At 37.3% G+C, this 24,367-nt stretch overlaps 2 protein-coding genes across 3 annotated transcripts in view; both read right to left on the bottom strand.

Moving 5' to 3' along the window:
• The window catches only part of LOC139934602 (serine/threonine-protein kinase H1-like), a 31,344-nt gene extending 16,925 nt beyond the window's left edge, over positions 1-14,419 (bottom strand). The window contains exon 1 of the mRNA XM_071928891.1: positions 13,343-14,419. Coding sequence (XP_071784992.1) covers positions 13,343-14,206 — 864 coding nt within the window. The 5' untranslated portion in view covers positions 14,207-14,419. The remainder of the gene's footprint in view (positions 1-13,342) is intronic.
• A 2,806-nt stretch (positions 14,420-17,225) lies between these two features.
• The window catches only part of LOC139934601 (WD repeat-containing protein 89-like), a 74,500-nt gene continuing 67,358 nt past the window's right edge, over positions 17,226-24,367 (bottom strand). For both annotated transcript variants that reach the window (XM_071928889.1, XM_071928890.1), the window contains 5 exons: positions 23,525-23,569; positions 23,028-23,116; positions 21,731-21,836; positions 21,327-21,491; positions 17,226-20,388 (listed from right to left, as the gene is read on the bottom strand). In XM_071928889.1, the coding sequence (XP_071784990.1) occupies positions 20,314-20,388; positions 21,327-21,491; positions 21,731-21,836; positions 23,028-23,116; positions 23,525-23,569 (480 nt within the window). In that variant the 3' untranslated portion in view covers positions 17,226-20,313. The remainder of the gene's footprint in view (positions 20,389-21,326; positions 21,492-21,730; positions 21,837-23,027; positions 23,117-23,524; positions 23,570-24,367) is intronic.

Below are 24,367 nucleotides of genomic sequence, written 5' to 3'. Positions count from 1 at the left end.
TTTGAGAGTGTTGTGTGGTTTGGATTCTAGCTTTGTTTATATGAACTCATTTTTGCTGTCACCTTTGTACACATGTATCCATTTTTCTTAGAATATTTGATGACAGATAGATAGCATTGGGATGCATTCTTAACTTGTGATACGTTCATGAATTAAAGCAATTCAATTGATTACATTAGTTTTAATATTGGAAGAAAATTCTGACTTAACATTTATTGGGCAATCAATTTGGCTTGATTACAAAGACTAAAAGGATTGATCTCTTTGTCTGACTATGGAGTAGTCTTCCTCCTTGGTCTGACCAAAGTCCGTCAATATCTAGCAAATATCCTCCATCTTTAATAACCAAAGTTACCTATTTCAATGCCTGTATATTTATTGGCAAAAACTCATGTGTACAAAACCTGCTTTAACACTGTGTAATAAATACTTGCACTTATACCACAATACAAAATACTTATTATTTGATTCGCTTACATGTACAGTGCTTCACAAAACTACAAGTGCATAATGTAAACTTTCTCAACTCCTCCGCCCTAAATTTAATGGCAGACTCTCCCAGCAAATACTCCCAAAATGGAAATGAGCACAAAAGTTTAGATTTAACAGCAAACTACCAGTTGCCAGTGCCTATTTCAGTGACTAACTTGATACTATGGCAAAAGCTCACTGGTACTGAACCGTCTTTTTCACAAAGTAATAAATACTTGCACTTGAGGCACAATAAAATAGTAGTTGTTTGTTTGTTTGGCTTACGGTACAAAGCCAAGTACACAGTACAAAACTACAATTGATGTAAACTCCTCTGCCCAAAATTTTAATGGCAGACTCTCCGCAAATACCCCCGACTGGAAATGAGCACAAAAGCTTAAAATTTAACAGCAAACTACCAGCCACATCAATTAACCAAGGAAAGCAATCAGTCTGTCATGGAAAGAATAAAACCACCATGCCTGCAACAATGGCGGACAAACAATAGCGTGGGGGCGACACTAGAAAACCCAAGCAAACTGTGACTGACTTGATCCCACTACAAAGGGCGCCGCCTTGTCCCCTGAAAGGATCCCATGCCCCCTCTTTAGTTCTCTAGTCACGCAATGGGTACTGAATAAACAGACTTGCTTTTCTCTCTGCCAACTCTTGAGTTAAAAACACCTGGATAAGCGTCTCGTGTTTAGGTATGTCATAATTCATAGTAGATCTGTCAGTTTTCAGTCTTTTAATACTTCAAAAGCCTGGTTAGTGTAAGTTTCTGGATTTGACACTTCAGATCCAGATTCATAAATGGGTAGCCTTTATTTCAAAATTTTGTTCACATTTTTCATGTCGGCTATTTTTACACCATGTGGCAATACGGAGTCATGTCCTTTAAAAGTATTTTGACAGAAGGTCAACTTCTTATCAACTTCAAATTGAAAACTTATATCAATTACCTCTCAACAACAACAAATCACAACAAAGAAATGTGCTTAGAGGTAAGTACAGGATTCAAAGCTGAAAAAAGTAGTTCCGCACAGTGTTTATGTTTTGTGTGACCAACCATAGGGTCCACATGAAATAACAAACCTGTGAAATTTGGGCTTAAATCTGTTTTATGAGAGTCAGAAAAAAATAGTGAAAAATCATGGACGATATTCAGCAATAAAAATCCACAAGTAGAACGTTGGCCATCCAGTCGTACCGTGCAGTCGTGTTTTCTTGTAAATTAGAACATTTATGGAACAAGAAAAGTATTGTAAATTTCTGCAATGAACTTTGATTTGTCGATATTCCAATGTTTGGAAAACAAAACTCAATTCTTTTATGCCCAGATCCAAACTCTAATCTTGACTGTGAGTAAGACCAGTGCTGAACTTTGGGTCCTCTCAACCCCCATCATGTTTTGCTAAACCTAAAGGAACATCAACATTCAGTTTCCGATGCAGATCAAATTTCATCGAACTTTGAAGGGACCAAGATGCCTTTGGCTTGTTTTATTTCACTGAAGAAAAAACCCAATGAAATCATTTTCTCCCTGTATTGTTTTTGTATAAAATGTTTTGTCATAATATGTTAATTTCAACCATATGATGTACAGGGATCGGGTTTTGTGTTTAACAACATTTTCCTCACAGTATTTCAACATGTAATTTTGCATTGGAATACAAACTTAAGAAATGTTGACCCAAATAGACATATAGTTATCAACAAGAAAGAGTAAAACCTTAAAATAAAGTTTATTGTTTAAGTGCATCCAGTATTGTTTAATGCATCCCTTATAAGGTGACTACATAATTGGGTCTCAGAATCTATCGCTGCAACAACATAAAAACTATTCTTTCTGAAAGTTTGTATAAAAATACTCAGCGCCTTGAGTACCTTGTTTGGTAGATATGTGTGCTTTATAAGACTTCGATATTAATGAATTAATTAATTAAAGTAAAAATATATGAATACAATTTTTTTCAAGTAACACAGAATCGCTACTTCCTTTCACCCCCCCCCCCACCCCACAATGGTGCAATGTTATCTCCCGAACTCTCACTTAACAATCCGTACTTTCAGCTCCATGTGTGGTCAAAGTTTGTTGTCCCCATGTGAGTTGGAACCAGCTCTCAAGAAACCCACTAAATGATCTTAATTCTTTGGAGACCGCTGACCACTTCGAATCATTTTAGTTCCAGTTCTTAAGACCTCCTGATGCTCAGGCACGAGAAGCCACGTAAAGTCCTAAATTCACTGTAATTATCAGCTTTGACGTCAAATGTATGCTTAACTTTGCAATCGTAACAGTAGTTGACATTAGTGTTTGTCCCGGGTTTACAATTAATTGTCAGTTTACTTTCCCCAAAAAAACCTCTCAAAGATTGCTTTTAGCTTGCTTTCATTGGCTGACAGATTTTGTTTACGTGAATTGGGGCCTAATTTCTTGACTCTGCTTACCATAAGCCTGGATGATCAACTGGTACATTTTTTTTTCCTTGGCCTAAAGTTATAATAACTGAATCCCATAATTAGAAGTGAGTTATATTTCTGTAACCCAACACAATGGCTGACATAAATGATAAATGTGATCCAACATTTCTATTGTATATCTGTTTCCTTTTAGTCCTATAAAATCCAAGCAGTAAACAACAAAAAATCAACAAGGAGTTCTCTCTTCAAAAAAGCTGCGACCTACGTACAGCCAATGATGTCATGTTTTCTTCGAAAGAAAAAAGAAAGAACATTAGCCCTCCCTTCGAAAGAAAAAAGAAAGAACATTAGCCCCCAAAGCTTATTACCGAGAAAATTTTGATTTAGCAAAACCACAATGGCCGTCCTAGCAACAGTGTAGTATTTCGTCTCCTCCATAGTATTACTCAAGCATTAAATTTAGCGCATTCACTAACTCTATTCTTCTCCGAATAAAGGGGATTTATTTCCTGGATAAAGGGCTGTTTTTTATCTGAACAAAAATCCAACAAGGGGGCATAGCTGGGAGTCTTTTGTGAGAGTGAACAACGAGGCATTGTACTGCACAATAGAGTTGACAAGGTTGCCTGTTTGCCGTAAAGATGATGATGATATTATTGGGCATTGGGCTTGTTGTGTGTAAGAATCCACATTTCCTGTGTGGTTTTTCACTGCCTTTGTTAGTCAGATTAAGTTCAATATGCATGTACTGCCCAACAATAACTTGAAACTCTTTTTTTTTTACGGTAAAAAAAAAGGGTAAGGGGTCATGACGAATAATCAATGTTAAAATTGCAAACTTTATGGATTATTTAATATTCCATACACTGAATGACAAGGTAATGCCTCAAATTCAGGAGATATTTTAGAACAATGCTCTCCTGCCCCGAGGCCTATCCCACCACCTTGTTTGGCTGTTATGGCTGTCTTCTAACATCAGTGGTCGTTTTTTTGCCATTTTCAAAACATCACCTCTAGACAAAGTCATCATTTGGTACGCCCTGTCATAGTAAATCCCCTTCAATTCAAGAACACATTTATTTCCATACTCTCATAAAAGAATAGCGACAGAATGTATTACGGAGTAAAGCAATCATTAAGTAACAGAACGTAAAGATTGGAATAGTATGGGATGTTTATGAGTGAGAGAAATTTGCAATTAAAGTAGAACGCCTTGCTCGTACTTTGAAAACTTAGCGTTTTAGACATTACAGATAGACTGGGCTTTAACTGCAACTAACCGATGTTAAAAAAAGCCATAACAGCCCAACAAGGTGGGTTAATGCTCTCCCCTGCTCAGGGTAGGGGTGTTCAAATGGTTTTTCCTGGCTTTCAAAAATGCAACTTTGTAGTTGAGACAGAAGAGGTACTTTTTGCCATCTCCCCATCAGGAAAGGAGGTTGGCTGTCAAAAAAAGGAGGTCGTCTGCCGAAAAAAGGTTGACCCATAACAGAAGACAGCACAGACATAACATGTAAATGATAGACAATCTTAAAAAGCTGCTTGGTTTTTTCTTCCACCTTATAATTTTGTTCTTTTCTTTTCTATTAATTGTAAACTGAGTTTTGATTTCTAGCTATTTCTCTTGACCCATCCACCCACAATTTCAAATAAAGATATGAATTTAAAAACATTGACTTTCCTGATTGACATTAAAGATTTATCAGTTGTAGACATTGTTCTGACCATAGAAAAAGGGCTAATCTAAAAAAAAACTTTAAAAAAACATCAATTCAAAACACCAAAGTCAAAAATACCCACTGTACCAGAAATATTGGAGCATTTCCCAAATCATACCCTGACCGTTCCCCCGTTCAATGTTGTTAACTCCAGCTGGATGCGCAGACCGCACAATGAGAACTAACATTGAGCGAGGACCGGGGCACTAACGAGATAGGGAAGGGATTGTAGATATCAAACAGTTCAAATGACGACTACCAATCATGTCAATCAACAAGTATATTAAAGACACTGGACACTATTGGTAACTGTTAAAAACCAGTCTTCTTACTTGCTGCATTTCAACATGTATGCACAAAATAACAAACCTGCGAAAATTTGAGCTCAATCGGTCATCAAAAGTGCGAGATAATAATGAAAGAAAAAACACCCTTGCCAACGAAGTTGTGTGCTTTCAGATGCTTGATTTCGAGACCTCAAATTCTAAATCTGAGGTCTCGAAATCAAATTCATGGAAAATCACTTCTTTCTCGAAAACTATATCACTTCAGAGGGAGCTGTTTCTCACAATGTTTTATACTGTCAGCCTCTCCCCATTTACTCGTCACCAAGTAAGGTTTGTCACCAAGTAAGGTTTAATGCTAATAATTAATTTGAGTAATTACCAATAGTGTCCACTGCCTTTAAAACAAAATCATACTTTTTATTCTAGTGTTGTTGTATATAAAGGTCCTACACCCAGTGACCAAGCTCACTAGCCCATTTGACATAGAACATAACAGTAAGATGGTTACAGATATTGATTTTTAAATCATCAGGTGCACTTTAGTTTGGTAATAACTGTCATCAACACAGGAACAGTGAGGATGTACATGTTGTAGCCTGGATACTCTATATGCGTAGTATTAATTATTCAGTGCCATTTGCTGAACACCGCCGCCTTTCTCTATCATCAAACAAACTTACAACATGAACTGGTGGTTTAGAACATGTTTTATGAGTAGATGGAACAATTTCAAAAGAAGGCACTGGACACTATTGGTAATTACTCAAAATAATTGTTGCCATAAAAACTTTCTTGGTAATGAGCAATGGAGAGCTGTTGACAGTATACAAATTTGTGAGAAAAGGCTCCCTCTGAAGTAACGTAGTTTTCAAAAAAGAAGTAATTTTCCACGAATTTCATTTTGAGACCTCAGAATTAGATTTTGAGATCTCGAAATCAAGCATCTGAAAGCACGCAACTTCCTGTGCCAAGGGTGTTTTTTCTTTCATTATTATCTCGCAACTTCAACTACCAATTGAGCTCAAATTTTCACAGGTTTGTTATTTTATGTGTATGTTGAGATACACCAAGTGAGAAGACTGGTCTTTGACAATTACCAATAGTGTCACACTACCAGTATTTGAAATTACTCAAAATAATTGTTAGCAAACAAAAATTACTTTGGTAACATGACAAGCATTGGAGGACTGTTGATACTATAAAACATTGTAAGAAACTGACTCCCTCTGAAGTAACATGTTTCTCACTCAATATTAAAAGACTTAAGGCCTGCAGCCTTTTATTAGGCATCTGAAAGCACACAAATTTGTGCAACAAGGGTGTTTTTTCTTTCATTATTCTGACCAATTGATTGAGTCAAAATTGTCAATGATTTGTTATCTTAAATGCATCTGTTGGGATACACCAAGTGAGAATACTGGTATTTGACACTTGCCAAAGGTGTCTAGTGCCTTAAGAAAAATATTTGACAATTTAAAAACGGGCAAAACAATTGGTGTATATTTACTCACTGAAAATGTTGGCATGTTATAAAATACCAAAGAGTATTTATCCATCGCAGATGAATTCCAGATAGTTGAAAAAACAAACATCAACAATAATGAATTAACATTTCAAATGTATTGATACGATACTGCCATTTTGTCACAAGAAAGAGTTGGTCAATAGTGGGCTCAATGGCTAAAAGCATATATACTATGCTGATAATATAGAACAGCCTGCCGAACAAAAGCTTCTCTGTAAGCAGAATAAACCAAAGGATCAGAACTTCAAAAGTCTTAAGCAATCTGTGAACCTCGCCCAACATACACTGCAAACAGCAAAGTTTCTGTTAGCAAAAGTAAACCAACACTGAACGTATTTTACAAACATCGAACAGTAATGTTTGCTTCCCAAAATACACAAGGTTGGTAAGCTAGTCGAAATGTTGTGACCAAGAACTCACTTTGTGGTAGTGCAGTTAATAACGATCCTATAAGCTTAAAGGCAGTGGACACTATTGGTAATTACTCAAAATAATTATTAGCATAAATTCTTTATTGGTAACGAGTAACGGGGAGAGGTTGACCGTTGATAGTATAAAACCTTGTGAGAAACGGCTCCCTCTGAAGTGACATAGTTTTTGAGAAAGAAGTAATTGTCCATGAATTTGATTTCGAGACCTCATGTTTAGAATTTGAGGTCTCGAAATCAAGCATCTGAAAGCACACAACTTCATGTAACAAGGGTGTTTTTTCTTTCATTATCATCTCGCAACTTCGACCACCGCTTGAGCTCAAATTTTCACAGGTTTGTTATTTTGTGCATATGTTGAGATACACCAACTGTGAAGGCTAGTATACAAATATTGACTGCTTTTACTCGTGCAATGGTTAAAACTATGACTCCCGAGGTGATCCACAGAGCGTTCTATTTTTCCCGAGGCGAAGCCGAGGGAAAATAGAACGCTCCGGGGATCACCGAGGGAGTCATAGTTTTTAACCATTGCACGAGTAAAAGCAGTCAATATTTGTTTTATAACACCCCAAACATTTCTAAAACCTGTATTATTATGATTAAGTTACAGACCTGAATGCTACAATCCACGGACGACGCGAACACAGATTGCAAACACTTTTACCTACTGTGTTGCATGTAGTGTCGGCCAATTCAAAATGGTTACAGACTATTAATTTATCATCCTCGTACACGCAACGGACGTCTGGGTACTACACGCCGTGTGCTAGTCTTCGGACTAGCGCATGGCAAACCGACGCTCTATCACACGGCCGTCGTCTAGCAAAACTAAGACATGTCATGTGACGCGCTCTAAACCAATGAGCAGGCACAATACTTGCAAGGGGTGTTATAATCTTTAACAATTACCAATAGTGTCCAGTGTCTTTAAGTAGTAGTCCCAGCCGATGTTCTATACCTTCCGCCCAGGTAGTAGTTAAAAAGCAGGACAGTTCTTGTCAGAACTGAGAAGTCTCCCGAAAAATCTGAAAAATCTACTCTGCGGTATAATAGCAATCGACAGTTCTCTAAATCAATAACAAACTCTACCTGGCAAGTAAATTATACACATATGGCGTTTCCACAAACCAAATATGGTAAGATTGTACCAATGTAAAACCATGATACATAATTTGCAATTGCTGGGAAAGTTGGATGTACACTGACATCCAACTTCAGATTTGAAATCATCTTGATTTCTGAACTCTGAATCTTGCATTTCACAAATCTATCATATTTCAGAATCTAAATGAATCCCACCACACCTGGCATATAAAAATGCAGAGTATACACTGTACACTTAAATCCCTCGCATTCTTTACTAGTGAATATTTTAAAATAAAACAAACAGTCCAACGAGTTTGCTTAAGCTCATTCTGTCACGCAAGGGGAATTGGTACAGGATGAAGTCAACATAGAGCAAAACCGTTGTCCAATATTGGTCTTTTGAAGAAAGCTTTTACAGCAGGATATCGTGGGGGAGGGTATTCTTGAGTAAACACTTGAGAAGTTTACAAAGAACGAAACTAAAATGTATGAGTTGCTTTGGCTATTGGGACTGTTACAAACTAATCCAGGTGATTGTAGAACCATCAAGATTTAGAAATTCAATTCCACCATATTATTGGAACTATTGAGGTAGCAAATACTTATAGCCTAAATGTGGGTAAAAGTGAACACTTAACAAAGACACTGGACACTATTGGTAATTGTCAAAGACTAGTCTTCACAGTTGGTGTATCTCAACATACATGCATAAAATAACAAACCTGTTAACATTTTAACCAAATCGATCGTCGAAGTTGCAAGATATTAATGCACGAAAAAAACACCCTTGTTGCACCATGGTCACACGAAGTTGTGTGCTTTCAGAAGCTTGATTTCGAGACCTCAAACTTTAAATTTGAGGTCTAAAAATCAAATTCGTGAAAACTATTTCTTTCTCGAAAACTATGTCACTTCAGAGGGAGCCGTTTCTCACAATGTTTTACAGCTCCCCATTACTCGTTACCAAGTAAAGTTTTATGCTAACTTTTCAAGGGCTTTAAGATTATGATCTTTATTAATGATTAGAGGTCTGTTTCTGTAAAACGTTGATCTCCACATTTTGAGATCTGATGATTCTCAAAGAATACCTGTTCATGGTTCCCCTTTTACACCACATTTTTGTATTTTGATGTTTGTGCAATAAAGGTAAAAACCTAAACTAAACTACATACCCCGCCTATTTTAGCGTTTGCCCATAGCCGTCCTATTGTTACCACCGCACACTATTATATTAATAAGCTCATTTACACATGAATAAAAACCACAATGTATTGTTGAATAGAGTCCAGTCTAGTGGTCTAGGGTCCAAATAACACTTGGATTCCTACTGCACCAACATTCCTTTATCATGACGGGATTTTTTAAAAGTGACGGGATTTTTTTAAAGTCCTCCGTCGTTGAAGATCTTGGAACTCAAAGTGTTCAGGCCCAGAAGGAATGTTATTGTAGTTTGCGTTTTGAATGTTTCATGAGCAAATGACTCATCGAAAAATGGGCAGCTATCTATTGTTCCCGAGCAAATGTTAAAGTGTAACTGGCCACCATTTTTCCCGATTTCAGTTGAGTAGTAATTTATACAGTATAATGCCAATTACAAGATAAACTGATTGGATAAAACATGATAAATTGAGAAAAGGTAACAGCCAATGACTGGGTGACTGACAACCTGTATACACTTTACTCCAAAACACTACAAAACGACTGTTACACTTTCACTCCAACAACTCCAAAAGACTACAAAACGACTGTTACACTTTACTCCCAAACACTACAAAACGACTGTTACCCTTTCACTCCAACTACTCCAAAACACTACAAAACGACTGTTACACTTTACTCCAGAACACTACAAAACGACTGTTACCCTTTCACTCCAACAACTCCAAAAGACTACAAAACGACCGTTACACCTTACTCCGAAACACTACATTTGAAACGACTGTTATATTTTACTCCAAAACACTACAAAACAACTGCTACACTGTACTCCAAAACACTACAAAACGACTGGACACTTTACTCCATAACACTACAAAAACAAAATTGTATAATGTATCAACTAGTTTAGTGCATGTGTGTGACACATACATGCACTAAAGTAATTGAAACATACATTATACAATTATGTTTTTGACACCATAGAGTTCCATTGGCAACACATTCAAGGGGATTAGCCTTGTTTTGTTCTGTAGTACAGTTAATGCCTCCTATACTACGTCAGTAATACATGAATGTTAAACTGGTGAAAAGCGTAAGTAGTACAGCACTCCATAAAACCCTTCAAATCCTATGCTGCTGGCGAATGTTGGATTTCCAATAATCTTTCGTCATGATCGGGTCACCCTAATTCTAAAGCATTAAACAGGGCCACTTAATGTAAGTCCCATACACTGAGAATGGGTAATAAGCAAAGCTGATCATTGCTCCAACTGGAACTCATAAAAATCTGATTTAGCAGTTGTTAGAATACCTGGTTATGAATGGGGATCTGGTACAATAGATGGCTGTAGAGCTTTCTTGGTCTGTAAAGACCGGGTCAATAGTCGGATAACCCTGAGATTAAACACTGTTGTTATCCTGAAACAGAACATTTTAGGTTGCTATAAACTGCTGGGTTATGCTCACAGTGGTCAGTGCCGGAAAACCTGCCCGGCACTCAGGATTCCCCAACCACAACTGGAAGAATATCCTCCGTTTCTGATCACTACACATTTTTCAAAAATTTAAAAATACACTTGCAATTTCCATTTAAATGTTACCAAATGTAAAAACTGGGTATTGTACCAGTCAAAATGGTACACAAAGCCATTAATTTTTGAGCACTTCTTTGATTCAGGTCTATTTATAATTATGATCTACCATGTAACTTTGATCCATCTCGCAGTGGTTTCAAGAGAAACACTTTTCCACCAATAAAAGAAATCCTAGCAAAACCCTTGCTGGCTTGCAGGTCAGTGGTCAACCATTTACAACGAGGGGGAAGGACAGAATGTATTACTTCATTCATGTTTATATAATAAATGATATATGACTGTTCTAAACATGTAACTGAACATCAACAAAGGCCAGTGCAGAAGTCACAAAACTTGAACTTTGCTACCACCGAAGATTCTTTAAAAAAAAAACCTTCCCAAAGATTCTTGATGGAGGATTTGTATATTAGTGGATCATGTCAAAAACAAATGGACATTTTGCTCTTAGTCTCCTCACCCTTCAAAGTAACAGGCGTGCTGATTTGAGACAAACTCTGAGTTCCAGGAAAGTAAACAAAATTGAACTTTGCTACCCCAAAGATTCTTTAAAACCCAAAGATTACTTTTTTTAAATGTGATCTAGAGAGTTTGCAATAGTGGTCAAAGTCAAAAACAGTATGAACATTTTATTCTGGTTTCCCAATCTCTTCCAAGTAATAGGAGTGCTGATATGAAAGCAAACCCAGAATTCCAAGAAAGTAAAGAAGACGTCAGCGCCAGAAGATTACTCGCACTTGTCACCTTCTCTTCCTTTATGAGTGGAGGAAGGAGTAGGAAACGTCTTCCGTGCCTAGCCTCCCATCCAACATACATCAAAGTCTTCAGGAGTCAACAGGCCACAGTCCTGGTCCCTTGCGTGTCAAGAGACAATACCTCACCTTCTCCCCATTGTTACAGCCCCCAAATACCCTAATGGCTATCGTGACATGGAGAACAAATGCCTTCTTCCCGCCGGCTATAAAAAGGAGGGGAGTCTCATGCTACAAAGCTTGTAAACCAGAACAAACATGAACCAGTGTGTAATTACCAACGCTACTAAGGGTTCCCGCTACAATGTAACACAAACAGGAGGCTGGGGGAAACGATCCAGATTGACTTGGTTTCAGAGGCGTTCGGCTCCCGTCTAGGCATCCAATTTAATATATCGTCTCGGAATCGTGTAGTGGATTGACCGAGGGGGAATTTTTTGACTCTACACCGGCAAAACACTTGCGAAAACAAAAGGACGCTGGATCGAGAATTTTGGCCACTCCTTATTTGGAGACGGATGTTGACTAACAAGCCCCTCGGGTAGGTCACTGATGACACGCAAACCTCTTGGAGTAAACTATTAATAACACGCGATGATGCGGGCTCACCACTAAGAACATACATTGAGAAGATGATCTTTAAGACATCTCGGTCTGCATCACTTAGAGGAGATAGAAATTGTGCATCATTGCCACACCCCTTTAAAAAGAGGCTAGACAAAGTTTACAACTGTTGTATTTCTTTTAAAGACAATTCTGAAATTAATGAATCCAACTTTAAAGACAAAGTATTTGCCTTTGATTTTGGAACAACCATTTAATTGTTTTAACCCTATTTATAGAAATGTAGATGTGTACAGGATAAAACTATCATCTGAAAGATTCGTTTGAAAACATTAGTGCTATCTTAGCGCTATCAGATTCAATACTTTGGGCATAAAACATGTTTTCTTTAAAATACACATAACTTTGAGGTAAAATGTTTCAACACTGCTGTATGCTTCGTAAAGGCATTTATTGCCATAATTTTTAATTCCAGTTGCGAACTATTCTTCCCACTCTAAAGACTCAACTGCTCCGGATTTTCACTCTAAAATGCTTCTACCTTTTGAATTTACTGTATACATTAAATTAAAAATAAAAACCGTTCCAAAAACCTCAGTTTACGGTTCCCTTTAATGCCTGTTGTACTTGTAGGATTACATACTGGTTGATTTAATAATTATTTCCAGTTACAAACAATTGAAAGCGAAGACCCCTGGCTGGGAATCAAATTGCACAAAACATAGATTGCGAATCTAATCTTTAATGCACATTCCACAGGAACACTATGGCTGGGAAATCTAATCCAACATTCAACAATGGCACGGCCAGCCGGGATTGATCCATGGTGACTGATGATATCAGAGTCTAAACAGATCATGAACTGGATCAACAAACTGGAACTCTCTCTCTCTCTCTTTCGAAATTATTTATCAGATTGCTTGGAACTTCTGTCCGAGTTTTGTAACTGATAAAAGATTTTGCATCAAAAAGATGAAATCCATGTGATGATAATTTCAAAACTAATGTAACAATCAGTAATTTAAAAACTTTCGTTGTTTTTTTTTTTAAAACATGCAGAATTCTGTATTATGCAAAGTAAAAAGAAGAAAAAAGTGCAACATTTGGTTCATCTTGCAATTTCTTAAACCCAAAATAGACAAGGAAAAAAATTCTTGAGCTGGATGCTGAGGCTGCCCGAAGACTCCTTAAACACACATACAATAAGACTCGTAACTTTTAACACATTAGGCCTACTTCAAGCTGAAGACTCATCACAATGTTGTCACTGCTTTCTTCAATTCCTGCATATATATAAAAACAAATCATCATATCAAATTTTCTTGAGAACTCACCTCATGTGCAAATGAGTACTTGGCTCGTAGAATCTTTCGATATAACCGAGTTCTATTATCGTCATCAAACGGCATTCGGCCACTGAGCAGAATGTACGTAACAACGCCAATCGCCCAAATGTCCACCGATTGATTGTAGAGTTTCTTAAGGAGTATCTCTGGCGCAATGTACTCGGGCGTCCCACATATTGTTTTCATGGCTTCATCGTTGTCTCCGTGTCCCTTTCGACAGCTCGCTAAACCAAAGTCCGATATCATGATCTTCGAGTCCGTACCAGGGTGGTAGTACAATAAGTTTTCCGGTTTGAGATCACGATGAGTTATTCCTAAACTATGAAGGTAGCGTATCGCTTCTAAAACCATCTTTAGCACCCTTGTCGCATCGCGTTCGGTGAAGTTACCCTTGGCGACGATTCGATCAAATAGTTCCCCACCGGTTGCTAGTTCCATTACCATATACAGACGTTCTTTACTGTCAAATACCTCAATGAGTTGAATTATATTTGTATGTCTGACTCTACGCAGTATATTCAGTTCAACTTCCCAGCATTGTTTTCCTTCCCTACGCTTTTCTACCATTTTAATGGCATACGGATTTCTCGTCGATCTATGCTCAACACGGACAACTCTACTAAAACTACCAGTCCCTATCAATGCTTTGATGTCATATTTAGCAGTGACGCGAGGGTCAAACTTTGCCTTGTATTTTGGTTTCCGTTGGCTCTTACCACCAATGTCGCCTTTCCTGTACTGATTCCTGACGGCCGAGCTACCCCCGCCTGTGTCGACGGCCGCGGTCTTCACCCAATCGATGTGGCGATCTACCGGTGTTTCGGGGGCAAGTTTACCGCCTCCACAGCCCATTGCAACACGTCTTGTTGGCACACATTAGTACTGGTTATCCACTAGAAATATCCACGATTGATGCCGAAGAAAATTCAATTTCCATGGTTGAGACTTTGAAGAAATCTGGAACTTTTAAATGACACAAAAACTACCGGAAACAACTCTTGCCTTGGCGCAGCAGAGCAATGTTCCGTATCTCCAGTGCACAGTGTGTGTGTTGTCCTTTTTTCTCTGTTGTGTTGGGACGATTGCATGAAATTGCTGACTTGTGGGTAAAAGTTAATCAAGCGTGTTAAAAGTAGACTCGTATTTGTATACCAGTCCTCCGGGCAAAATGGTTACCCAATGTCACTGGAGCGGAGGCAATAAAAAACAGGACATTATGGGAATTTAGAGGGGGGGGGGGGGGGTACTTTTAAGTATTTAATGATTGCTTGGTAGATTGTCGGTGAAAATAAATATAAAGGACACAACAATGACGGCATAATAAAGTTTAATTTAGCTTGAGTTTTCTCTTTTACACTTTAATTAAAAATGGCGTCTGTTTTGACTCAAAAGAGCTTTGCAAAAAATGCCTGGAGCTTGAGTTTGCTAGTTGAAAAAAGGAAGAGACAGTGGAGATATATTAATGCGTAACAATGAACTAAAGAGACTGGGCTGTTTCAGAAATATAATTTGTTTTAATTATCCCAACCGAGGGATGCTTGAGGGCAGCAAATACTGAATAGTCCTGCATGCCCGCAGAACAGTGTTTTGGATACATAGGCCTATAGAGTCCTATTGGGACCCCACTTTTCCTGATTTCCCAAACTCACAACTTGATAGTTTTGATTACTAGATAAACCCGCCATCTTGGCCATTCAAAAGCACGTGCTGTCTCTCAGTGTTGACATAAACAAATGAGCTGACGTCATCGCTGACCTTCGGTCACGTGACTGATTGTGATACCCCAACATGGGGGCATATTTAAAAGATGTTTCCCTCCGCCTGTCCTTATTGATACGGTATTGATTGTTCCTCATTCGTTGCGACCCACCGTTAGGAACATAAAGCCCAAGAAGGTTTATTTACATCAAGGCCACAAGTGGCAACAGAAATACAAGTAACTAAAATCAATAATGACATCGACCAAAAACACATCCAGCCCAGGGTCGCCATTGAACGGCAGGCCTACTGTTTTCGTGCTGAAGTTTTTGGGTAAAAAAGTTTCGTAAAATAGAACTAGCCATAACCCCTCCCTGTTGGTGTACCATGGAGCTATCTCATAGCTCCATGGTTCTACCTCCATGGTTATATACCACCACCATGGAGGTAGAAATAGAATCTATTTCTACCTCCATGCCACCACTATGCAGTTTCAACTCCCATGACTATTCTTGTATTCTATCTGAATCGATAGTCAATCGAAAAGGTACAGCTCAAGTTTGAACACTTGTCATCATTACATCATAGAAACTACCAGTAAATTTTACAATAAATGATGATAAAATGTAAAACTATATACAGTTTCTCAGATGCATAACACTTCAGGGAGTTTGAACAACAAAGAAGATGATTTCTTCTTTAGAAACAGTCGGTTCCTTTGTGTTATTTAGTGAATAGTGATTAGTGGGTATTACATTGTAATCTGTTCAAGAGGTGTGATCAGCTTATCACCAGACTTAACATTTGAATATAACTGAAGATGCGCAGATAACACTGTGTGTTTAGACAAGACGAACCCAAGCCGAGTAACCATATACAAAACAAATTTCGTACTTTCAGCAAAGGAAGCCGTGATGATCCAACTTCTATTTCTAACAGAAAAAAAATCAAAGGAAGGGAAAATGCAAAAACAACAAAAATACTTTCCGCGGACAGGTAGACTTAGGTAAAACTTAGGTAGACAGGTAAAACTTTGACCAAGCTTACAAATCTATACCAAATTGGCATCGCAGATATCATAATTAGAAGAAAAAGAGATTAAAAAATTGCGGCGAAATCTTCTCACCGAAATCTGTATGTATAACCAAGGGCAAAGAACGAAGACTGGCTTAACATAAACTTCATTAATCGTATAATTCTGGGACAAATTATGGCTTGCCCACAACGATCATTGTTCTTCTGATTTTATAATAGGCAAGATGCTTTTTATCTGATACCACTTGTTTTGTACACCAATGCCTTTGTGATAAAATCATGGAGGCTTCACCTTGTGGCAATTATTTATACGTTAAATAAAACGAATATTCATACCCCATTCAATGTATCATACTCATAATGATATCCTTTCAAATTTTATTGCTGTTGGAAGCCGGCTTCTGGTTTGAACTTGTTTTTATCGCTAGTATTTTTTTTATCCGGAAATCGTTCATATTCAAAGGAAAAGTCCAAAACTAGTTATAAAACCTGTTTTGACAAACCGTCGTTTAGTAGTAAAACATATTTTACGACCAGACATGCAAGAGTTCTTTTCACAGCACCGCTGGAAAAATACTAATTATTTCATAACAATTTCATAACAAAGGTTGAATGCGACAGTCGTCATGCAATAACAATCAGATACCTCGCGGAAAAGCACTCATATGCAGATTTGGAAACGTATTAGGCTATAATACTCCATAAAAGTAATGAAAATTGACACTTATGTCATTTATCCATTGACATTTTCCACTGACTAATCGAACCTAGTTGATGAACAAAAACTGTTTTTTTTTTTATTGTTTTAAACTGAACGTTTTACACCAAGGCAAATAGAAATCAGAGTAGCATGTGGGATTAAATTAATATGATAACAAAATAGTAAACTTGCTACAACCATCTTGTATTCAATTCTTTTGAGGAACTGCAGGCTCTGAAAAGAGCCTGCTTGGTCTCGACGTTTCGAAAAGTATACTCTGCTCGTCGTCAGGAGAAAGAATGTTCCCGCAAGTTTACTATTATAGTGTATTCATAGAGTCAATTAAGTATTAAAAAAAACGTGCTTTCTGTGTCAGCAATATCTCACAAAAAAATACTCAAACACGTGCAAGTTATGTTATAAAATGATGACATTCTTTTAATAATATTCTTCTGAAATGATTCCATGCTTCATTTTAAATCCATTGAAAGACTTCTTCTAGGATTGAATAAAGGATTTGTTCTTTGTGTCTAAACAGAATAAATTGTTGGCAAATTGTTGTGCCTAAAACTTCAAGTATCATCACATAGGCCTATTCAAAAGAAATAATGTTTATATTTTCTCTTGTCAACTTTGTATTTCTTTTCAACTTTAACAAACAACGTTAATTTCTTTTCTTTGAAATCGTGATTCCTAAAAATAAAATTAAAACAGTAAATTAACTTTCCATCCTTATAAAGTCCTTGGATCAACTTTATGTTTTCTTGAGTTAATTTTCTTCTGCAATATTTTAGTTAAGAGTTAACATTAAGGGTGAATTTTATTTTTTTAAAGATTTTACCGAAATAACACATCATTAATACGTATTAATTTTCACTTTTGGGTTAATGAAACATCTGAATAGTTATCATTTGGCTATCATATAATCTATTATTTATTAAAGTATTTGGAATAATTTTGAGAACTGTTTACCAAAAGTGAACACTGACTTAAAATACATCTTTTGAGAAGCAGAGTGAAAGACATATGACACATTCACAGTTTAATACTTATAGATGGCTAAAGGGAACAAAACAAATTGTACTTTCGGTTTTACAAATGAGTTCTTTTTACAAAACAAAACATCTGTTGCTATCAAAAGTAACTAGATTTTAGTGACATTCTCCCCATGGTTCTTGGTAAAATGACATATGTTAATTCCAACAAAATATTCTAACTTTTCACTGAAATGAAACCATATAAGACTGAAACTTTCTAGAGCCAAGTCTGATTTGATAATCTGGTTAGGTACCCCGCCTTTGTTTGGTGCCTCTGAGTTATAACCAGACTTAAGGACCAGACTTTTAAGTCCCTTCCAACTTCGACTTGGTTACTACTATGATTTGAAATGTAGGAAAACAAAATGGCTGCATTGGACCAAAAAGAAAGTCCATTGAACCCTGGCATTGGTCGCCATCTTGAATCTCAATGTGCCGATGATAGTTCTACCTTTGACCGGCACCTTTCAGACAGGCACTCCAGAGTCCAAATTCTGAATTAAGTACATGATAAGTTTGATGTCTGAGGCAGTTAGGAGCGACTGGATGTGCTAGAAGTCGAAAGACCGACTGTTGCAGTCTTTCAGAACTACTCTGGAGCGCCTTGGTTTCAGATGTTGATCTTGTCATTAGCCGAGCCAATGTAAATGTTATGTTAAGTTCACCTGTCTGAAACCAAAATTTATTTTGGTCGACCTAGAGTCGCTCCTTATCTGTTTGGTTTGGATCGACTCTGACGCGCCTGTTTGAAACCGGTGTTAGAGCTTCTTATGCAATTTACAATGAGTATTTACAGTTCCTTCCTTTTGACAAAAATACTGTTCTGTTCCAAATGAATATTTACTGATAATAATGTCTATCGCCCTCTACCATTACAAACTGTGCATGCTTGTAATAATAATAATATCATTAATATGACATTGTTTGCATAGTGCTTAATACATAGTGCATTTCACTAATAAAGTTTTGTACACAAAGCCCACTGGTTTCATAGCACTTAAACTTGAAAGCCTGTTGAAATTTCACTTTATTCCTTTACAGACACAAAGATTACACTGGACTATATCAAAAATATGTTTAAATATAATCATTTTGAATGACTTGTCTGACTAGTGACTAGTAATGTTACAATTTGTGGAAAGCGCAAAGTCAGATTCTTTTTAAAAACAAGAAAATCTGTTTTCCAGAGTAAGTGATCAGGGCCCAATTTCATGGCTCTGCTTACCCATAAGCAAAGAATCGGCACTTACGGAAGCAGGGAATTCCACGCTTACTTCATGGGTTTGCAGGGAAATGTTTCTTTTGCGCACGTGCACTCCTTGCTACTAGGCATTCCTCGCTAACACAGCTGCCGCAGAAATTCAGCGCTTGCGCAGTTAGCGGCAAATGGTGACCATAAGCGCAGAATTTAGCAGTAAGCAGAGCCATAAAATTGTGCCCAGGTAAGAGTGAGAAAAGATTACATAACCAACTTATTAGTAATCTGACTTTTTTTCTCAGAATAATTTCACACAAAAATATTAACAAAAATAATTACAAAAAGTTCAAAGAATACAATTATTCTTTACATAATCAAGATAACGAGAAGTATAAAAGTGATATCCTGAAAAATTCAAATAACCAAAATTCCAGCAGCAACACTGTAGTTAACTCATAAGAGTTTTAAATGGACTCAAATACTGCAGTCTGACTTTGGAGCCATGTATTTCCTTTAATCAACGCTGACAAACAAGAGACTGGATGGAGTCACCCTTCGATCCAAGTGATCAACTATACTGGTCCACATGAACGCTGCCCTCTGGTCACATTGCATATCGGTGCACATCTCTGTAGGGCAAGAGGTCCAAAGGTAGCTTGAATATCTGACGTCCCACTTCAAGGCTCGTGAATTAGGCCAGAGATCTGTACATAATCACCTTTGACCTACAAGCATTTCACATGGCTTTCATGGTTCTGGAGATTCGCAGTTAAATCTGGCGTACATGTGTATACATATAAAGCCAATACCTGTCCTCATCTTGTGGATAATAAGGACAGGAGACCAGTCTAGGCGTCTAGATGCAGAAAAAAACTTCAGGGGTTACTCCAAGACTCCAATTTAACGAGGCCGATGAAAAATCCAAAGATTAACAATACTTTGACGATGAAAGATGATAATATAAGACATCACATCTCTTATCAGAGCAGCATCCATTGTTTCTACCCACTGGTAGGCATTTTCTACCACCCACTGGTAGGCATTATGTACCCAATGTTAGGCGTGTTCTACCCACTGGTAGGTGTGTTCTAACCACTGGTAGGCATGTTCTACCCTCTGGAAGGCATGTCTACCCACTGGTAGGCATTTCCTACCCACTGACTGGTAGGCCTTTGATAGTAGCTGACCACTGCATCTGAGAGTTTGTTGAAAGTTAAAGTAAATTCCAAAGAGTCTATATCTCTTATGAGAGCAGCGTACATAGTTCGTAGTGCTCTATTCTCTCTGGTAGTCATTTAACCGTAGCTGACCGGGTGTGGTTGACTTTCATTCTCTGCATCCGTTTGGTCACTTCTGTGTGGTCATCCTAAAAAAAGTAAATCAACAAAGTATTCAATGAGTACAACTTTTATTTCTAAAGTTTTTTTTTTTAAGGTTTCTGATTATAACAGGCACTGGACACCTTTGTATTATTAATTGTCAAAGATCAGTATTCTCACTTGGTGTAGTCAAGCATGCATAAAATAGCAAATCTTTGAAAATTTAAGCTCAATGTTGGTTATCGAAGTTGCACGAGAATAATGAATGAAAATAAACACACTTGTTGCACAAATTTGGTGTGTGCTTTCAGATGCCTAAAAAATGCTTAAGGCCTGAAGTATTTTATTATTTGAGTGAGAAATTACCTCTTTCTCAAAAACAGCAATCCGTTGCTTGTTAAAGCAATCGCACAACATTGGTAAACAGTATTGTCCAAAGGCCCACACTTCGTGTATCACAACTTATATATAAAACCTGTGAAAATTTAGGCTCAAATGGTCATCGGAGTCAGGAGAAAATAACGGGAAAACCCACCCTTGTTTCCGCACTTTTCGCCGTATCATGACATGTGTTTAAAATAAATCCGTAATTCTCGATATCGAGAATTGATAATTGTTTTAATGTTTTCTCAAAAAGTAAAGCATTTCATGGAATAATATTTCAAGGGAAGTCTTTCACCATTACCTTCTGTAAACCCTGTAAGTTGTTTTAGACATTTATTTCAATATTGGCAACAGCAACAAAAGCATCAAATGTAATACAAGCATTATACAGTCTACAGAATTGAGACATAATTATAACATGGCTAAAGATACTCCGTTAAGTTATTTGTAAATCTGTGAACTTTAAATTTTTGTTGTGTTCAGTGAGTGTCCAATGGCTTTAAAACCAAGTTTTTATGCTAGCAATTATTTTGAGGGATTACCAATAGTGTCCAGTGCCTTTTGACCACAAAGTAAAGGCCTCAATCTTATTGCCACTTACCCCTGCATTTGCTCCTCTCTTCTCTGCCCGTCTCATCCTTGGTGGGTTAGTGGGTGTGGTTGCAGAGGTGGGGGTCGTTGCTGTTGATGTTGGGCGGGGCCGCGGCTCCTTACCAGGCCAGATTGTCAACATGGAGTCCTCTCCACCTGTGATCAGACTCTCAGACTTCAAGAAAAATTATGATAATTGTTATATAAAGACATCAACAATGCAGGTTTGCCAGGACTGACAAAAGTCTTACAGCAACAATGTTGTCTTCTTTCTCAAAATGTTGAAAACATAAATGCTGATCAGCCTGCTCATTAGAATTTCATTTTTCACCCCAATTTGTCTTTGAGGACAAAGCGGGGAAAAAAAATTGTCAAATAAAGAACATGCAAATATTCTGGAGAAAAGCAATTCACCTTATTGTCCCAGTGCAGGCATCGAACCACCCCGGAGTGGGCCGTCGGTAATGAACGTACTTTATGAACCCTCTCTCTGCCAACAGTCAATAGGTTCAGATCGCCACTGTAAAGAAGAACAACCAATGGTTATCAAATAGCAAACCACCAGGGAAACTGACTGGGTAAAGCCGGTTCATACTTCCTGTGAATACGAAACAAATGTTGACGTCACAGCCCTGTTTTCGCTGCGAATGTTTCACAGAAATTGAGCACAAGTCATTTTCAAATTTGTGATGTCAAAATTTGTATCGCATTTGCATTTGGGGCTCAACAAAGAAAAATTTGCTATATCGGAATTTGAACCAACGACCTACGGATTAACGTGCTGGCGCTCTACCAAACTGTGCTGTCTATCCCTATGTTGACGGTCTCCCTATTTTGTTAATATCTTTGTCCAGGGGCTGGGGAACTAAAGACGTAGACTTTCATCTTCAATGATACACGATCACTTTCATTTTTGTAAAGGGCACTTCCATTAGAAGTCTTTATGACATATTAAAGCAACACAGAGGCATTGACCGGCAAGGAAGTGTAGAGAATCCATGAATAAATCATTTCAAGATAAAGACAGTTACGCCCGGCTCATACTTCCTGCGAATACCGCTAGAATTTTGATGCCACAGCCCTGAACTTCACTGCATTTCAACTGATGCAAATTATTCGTTTGCGTGTTTGTGATGTCAAAATTGATATCGCATTTGCATTCGCAATATAGAAACATATTTGAGTAGACATTTAACATATACAGCTAACTGGTTCGACTTGACAGTGAGGAGTAAAGATTTATGACAACCCCATGTTTTCATTATTACAATGCTTTCCTGTCTCGCCTGAGTGCTATTCATTATTTATAACCCTTTTTGTAATGACAGGGTAAATAACTTCAAAACTACTACTATACCATAAGTTGTAATCACAGGCAAATGTTTGGTAGGTAAAACTGACAAGTAAAACTGAATGAATTTAATATCAAATAAAATAAGCTGTTGAAACTGCTTACCAATGAAAAGGACCTATGGTAATGCAAAAAAAAATTAGCGTTAATGGCCTGAAGTCTTGATCCTAGCAGAGTCTACTAGCTTCCAAGAAAGACTCCACTTGGGTCAAAACGCAGGCCATAAACTGTTGGTTATCAATAACTAACATTGTTAAATCAAGTTCGAAATAAACCTTTGTAGTTCATCATGAATAACAACCTCTAGCTTTGCCGGTCACACTTTGGCATTTTTGTTAAAAAGATTATTGATTAGCTTACGTGAATGAGCCTCCCACCACGACCAGTGACTTGAGAGGTGAATGGTAAAAACAATCCACGAGATAATCCACTTTGCATTGATCGCCCTCCTACAAAATACAGAGACAGATGTGATTAATTTGGGATAAAAATATTATATACAAGAAAACAAATGCTGAACAACACATTTCAGTGACATACATCTCAATATTGTAACAAATGATATTATCTTCAAGTAGGCATGAATCCTTGATTCCGATTGGTCAATCCATAGCAACAAGGAGTGTGACATAAGCCCATATTGCATCCTGTGCCTGTGTGTTCTAACTGCGCGTCAAATTTGCTTGAAGAAAAATACGTTATCATTTCGGCCTTGTTGGATATGGGACGCAGAAGCGCTATATTTTTTCGTATTCCACTTGCTCTTGTGTGATAACTTATAGTGACAGATAGTTGTACAAAAAATAAAAGAATGAACTGTTTTTGCAAATAAAAAATAACTAAAAATTAACACTTACAGCAAGTTTTTCTCTGACATCATCAAATCTTGTGAGAACGGAAGACTGCAATGGAATAAAGGAGATGAAAGAAGAGACTAATAACATGAAAGGTCTAGAAAATGTTTCTAGACAATAATTACATCCGGCACTTCAGTGCAGACAATTCTTGATTAATTCTTCCAAGCAGTCTACCTTCTAGACATAAAAAATACGAAAAATCTGAAGACTGAGAATGTGAAGAAAGACAAGTCTTTTTCTCTTCCGAAGGAATGGAACAAATTACCTAAACTCATCAGGGAACCATCTTCAACTGCCATCTTCAAGAAAAACCTTAAAACCTACTTTTTCAGTCAGCCTCGTCATTAAATTCTTTGTAGTTTTGTTTTTGGTTTGTTTCCTTGTATTGTACAGTGCTTTGATCTTTGTTAAAGGCGCTTTATAAATACCTATATTATTATAGTTATTATTATTATTAAAGTCCTAGGTCAACATCCAGAAAAACCCATTAAAGCAAAATATTATCTCTGAAAGAAACATTACAGAATTGTTTTTTGCTAAGAAAACAGTTGCTGGCAGTGTAAGCACTTTATGTTATCCACCATACAGTGACAAACCCGTAGAAGTTTGAGATCTATCGGTCATCTGGGTCACCAGAAAATAGTGAAAAACCGATGACACACTTAATATTAAAAGAAAAAATGAATAAAACGCCCCTGAGTGATAAAGTCTAAATGCAAAATTAGATTATTTATTTCTCATCAAACATGACATTTCATACAGAAGTATTTCAAGGGAAGTTTATTACTATCATCATCATTAGACCGTGTAAGTTTGACGTAAATCTGTGATCTTCACCTTTTT

This window comes from Asterias amurensis, chromosome 3 (assembly GCF_032118995.1).
Source record: "Asterias amurensis chromosome 3, ASM3211899v1".
NCBI classification, from domain to species: domain Eukaryota; kingdom Metazoa; phylum Echinodermata; class Asteroidea; order Forcipulatida; family Asteriidae; genus Asterias; species Asterias amurensis.
Note: the sequence above shows the minus strand (reverse complement) of the source record. Positions and strands in the feature narration are given on the sequence as shown.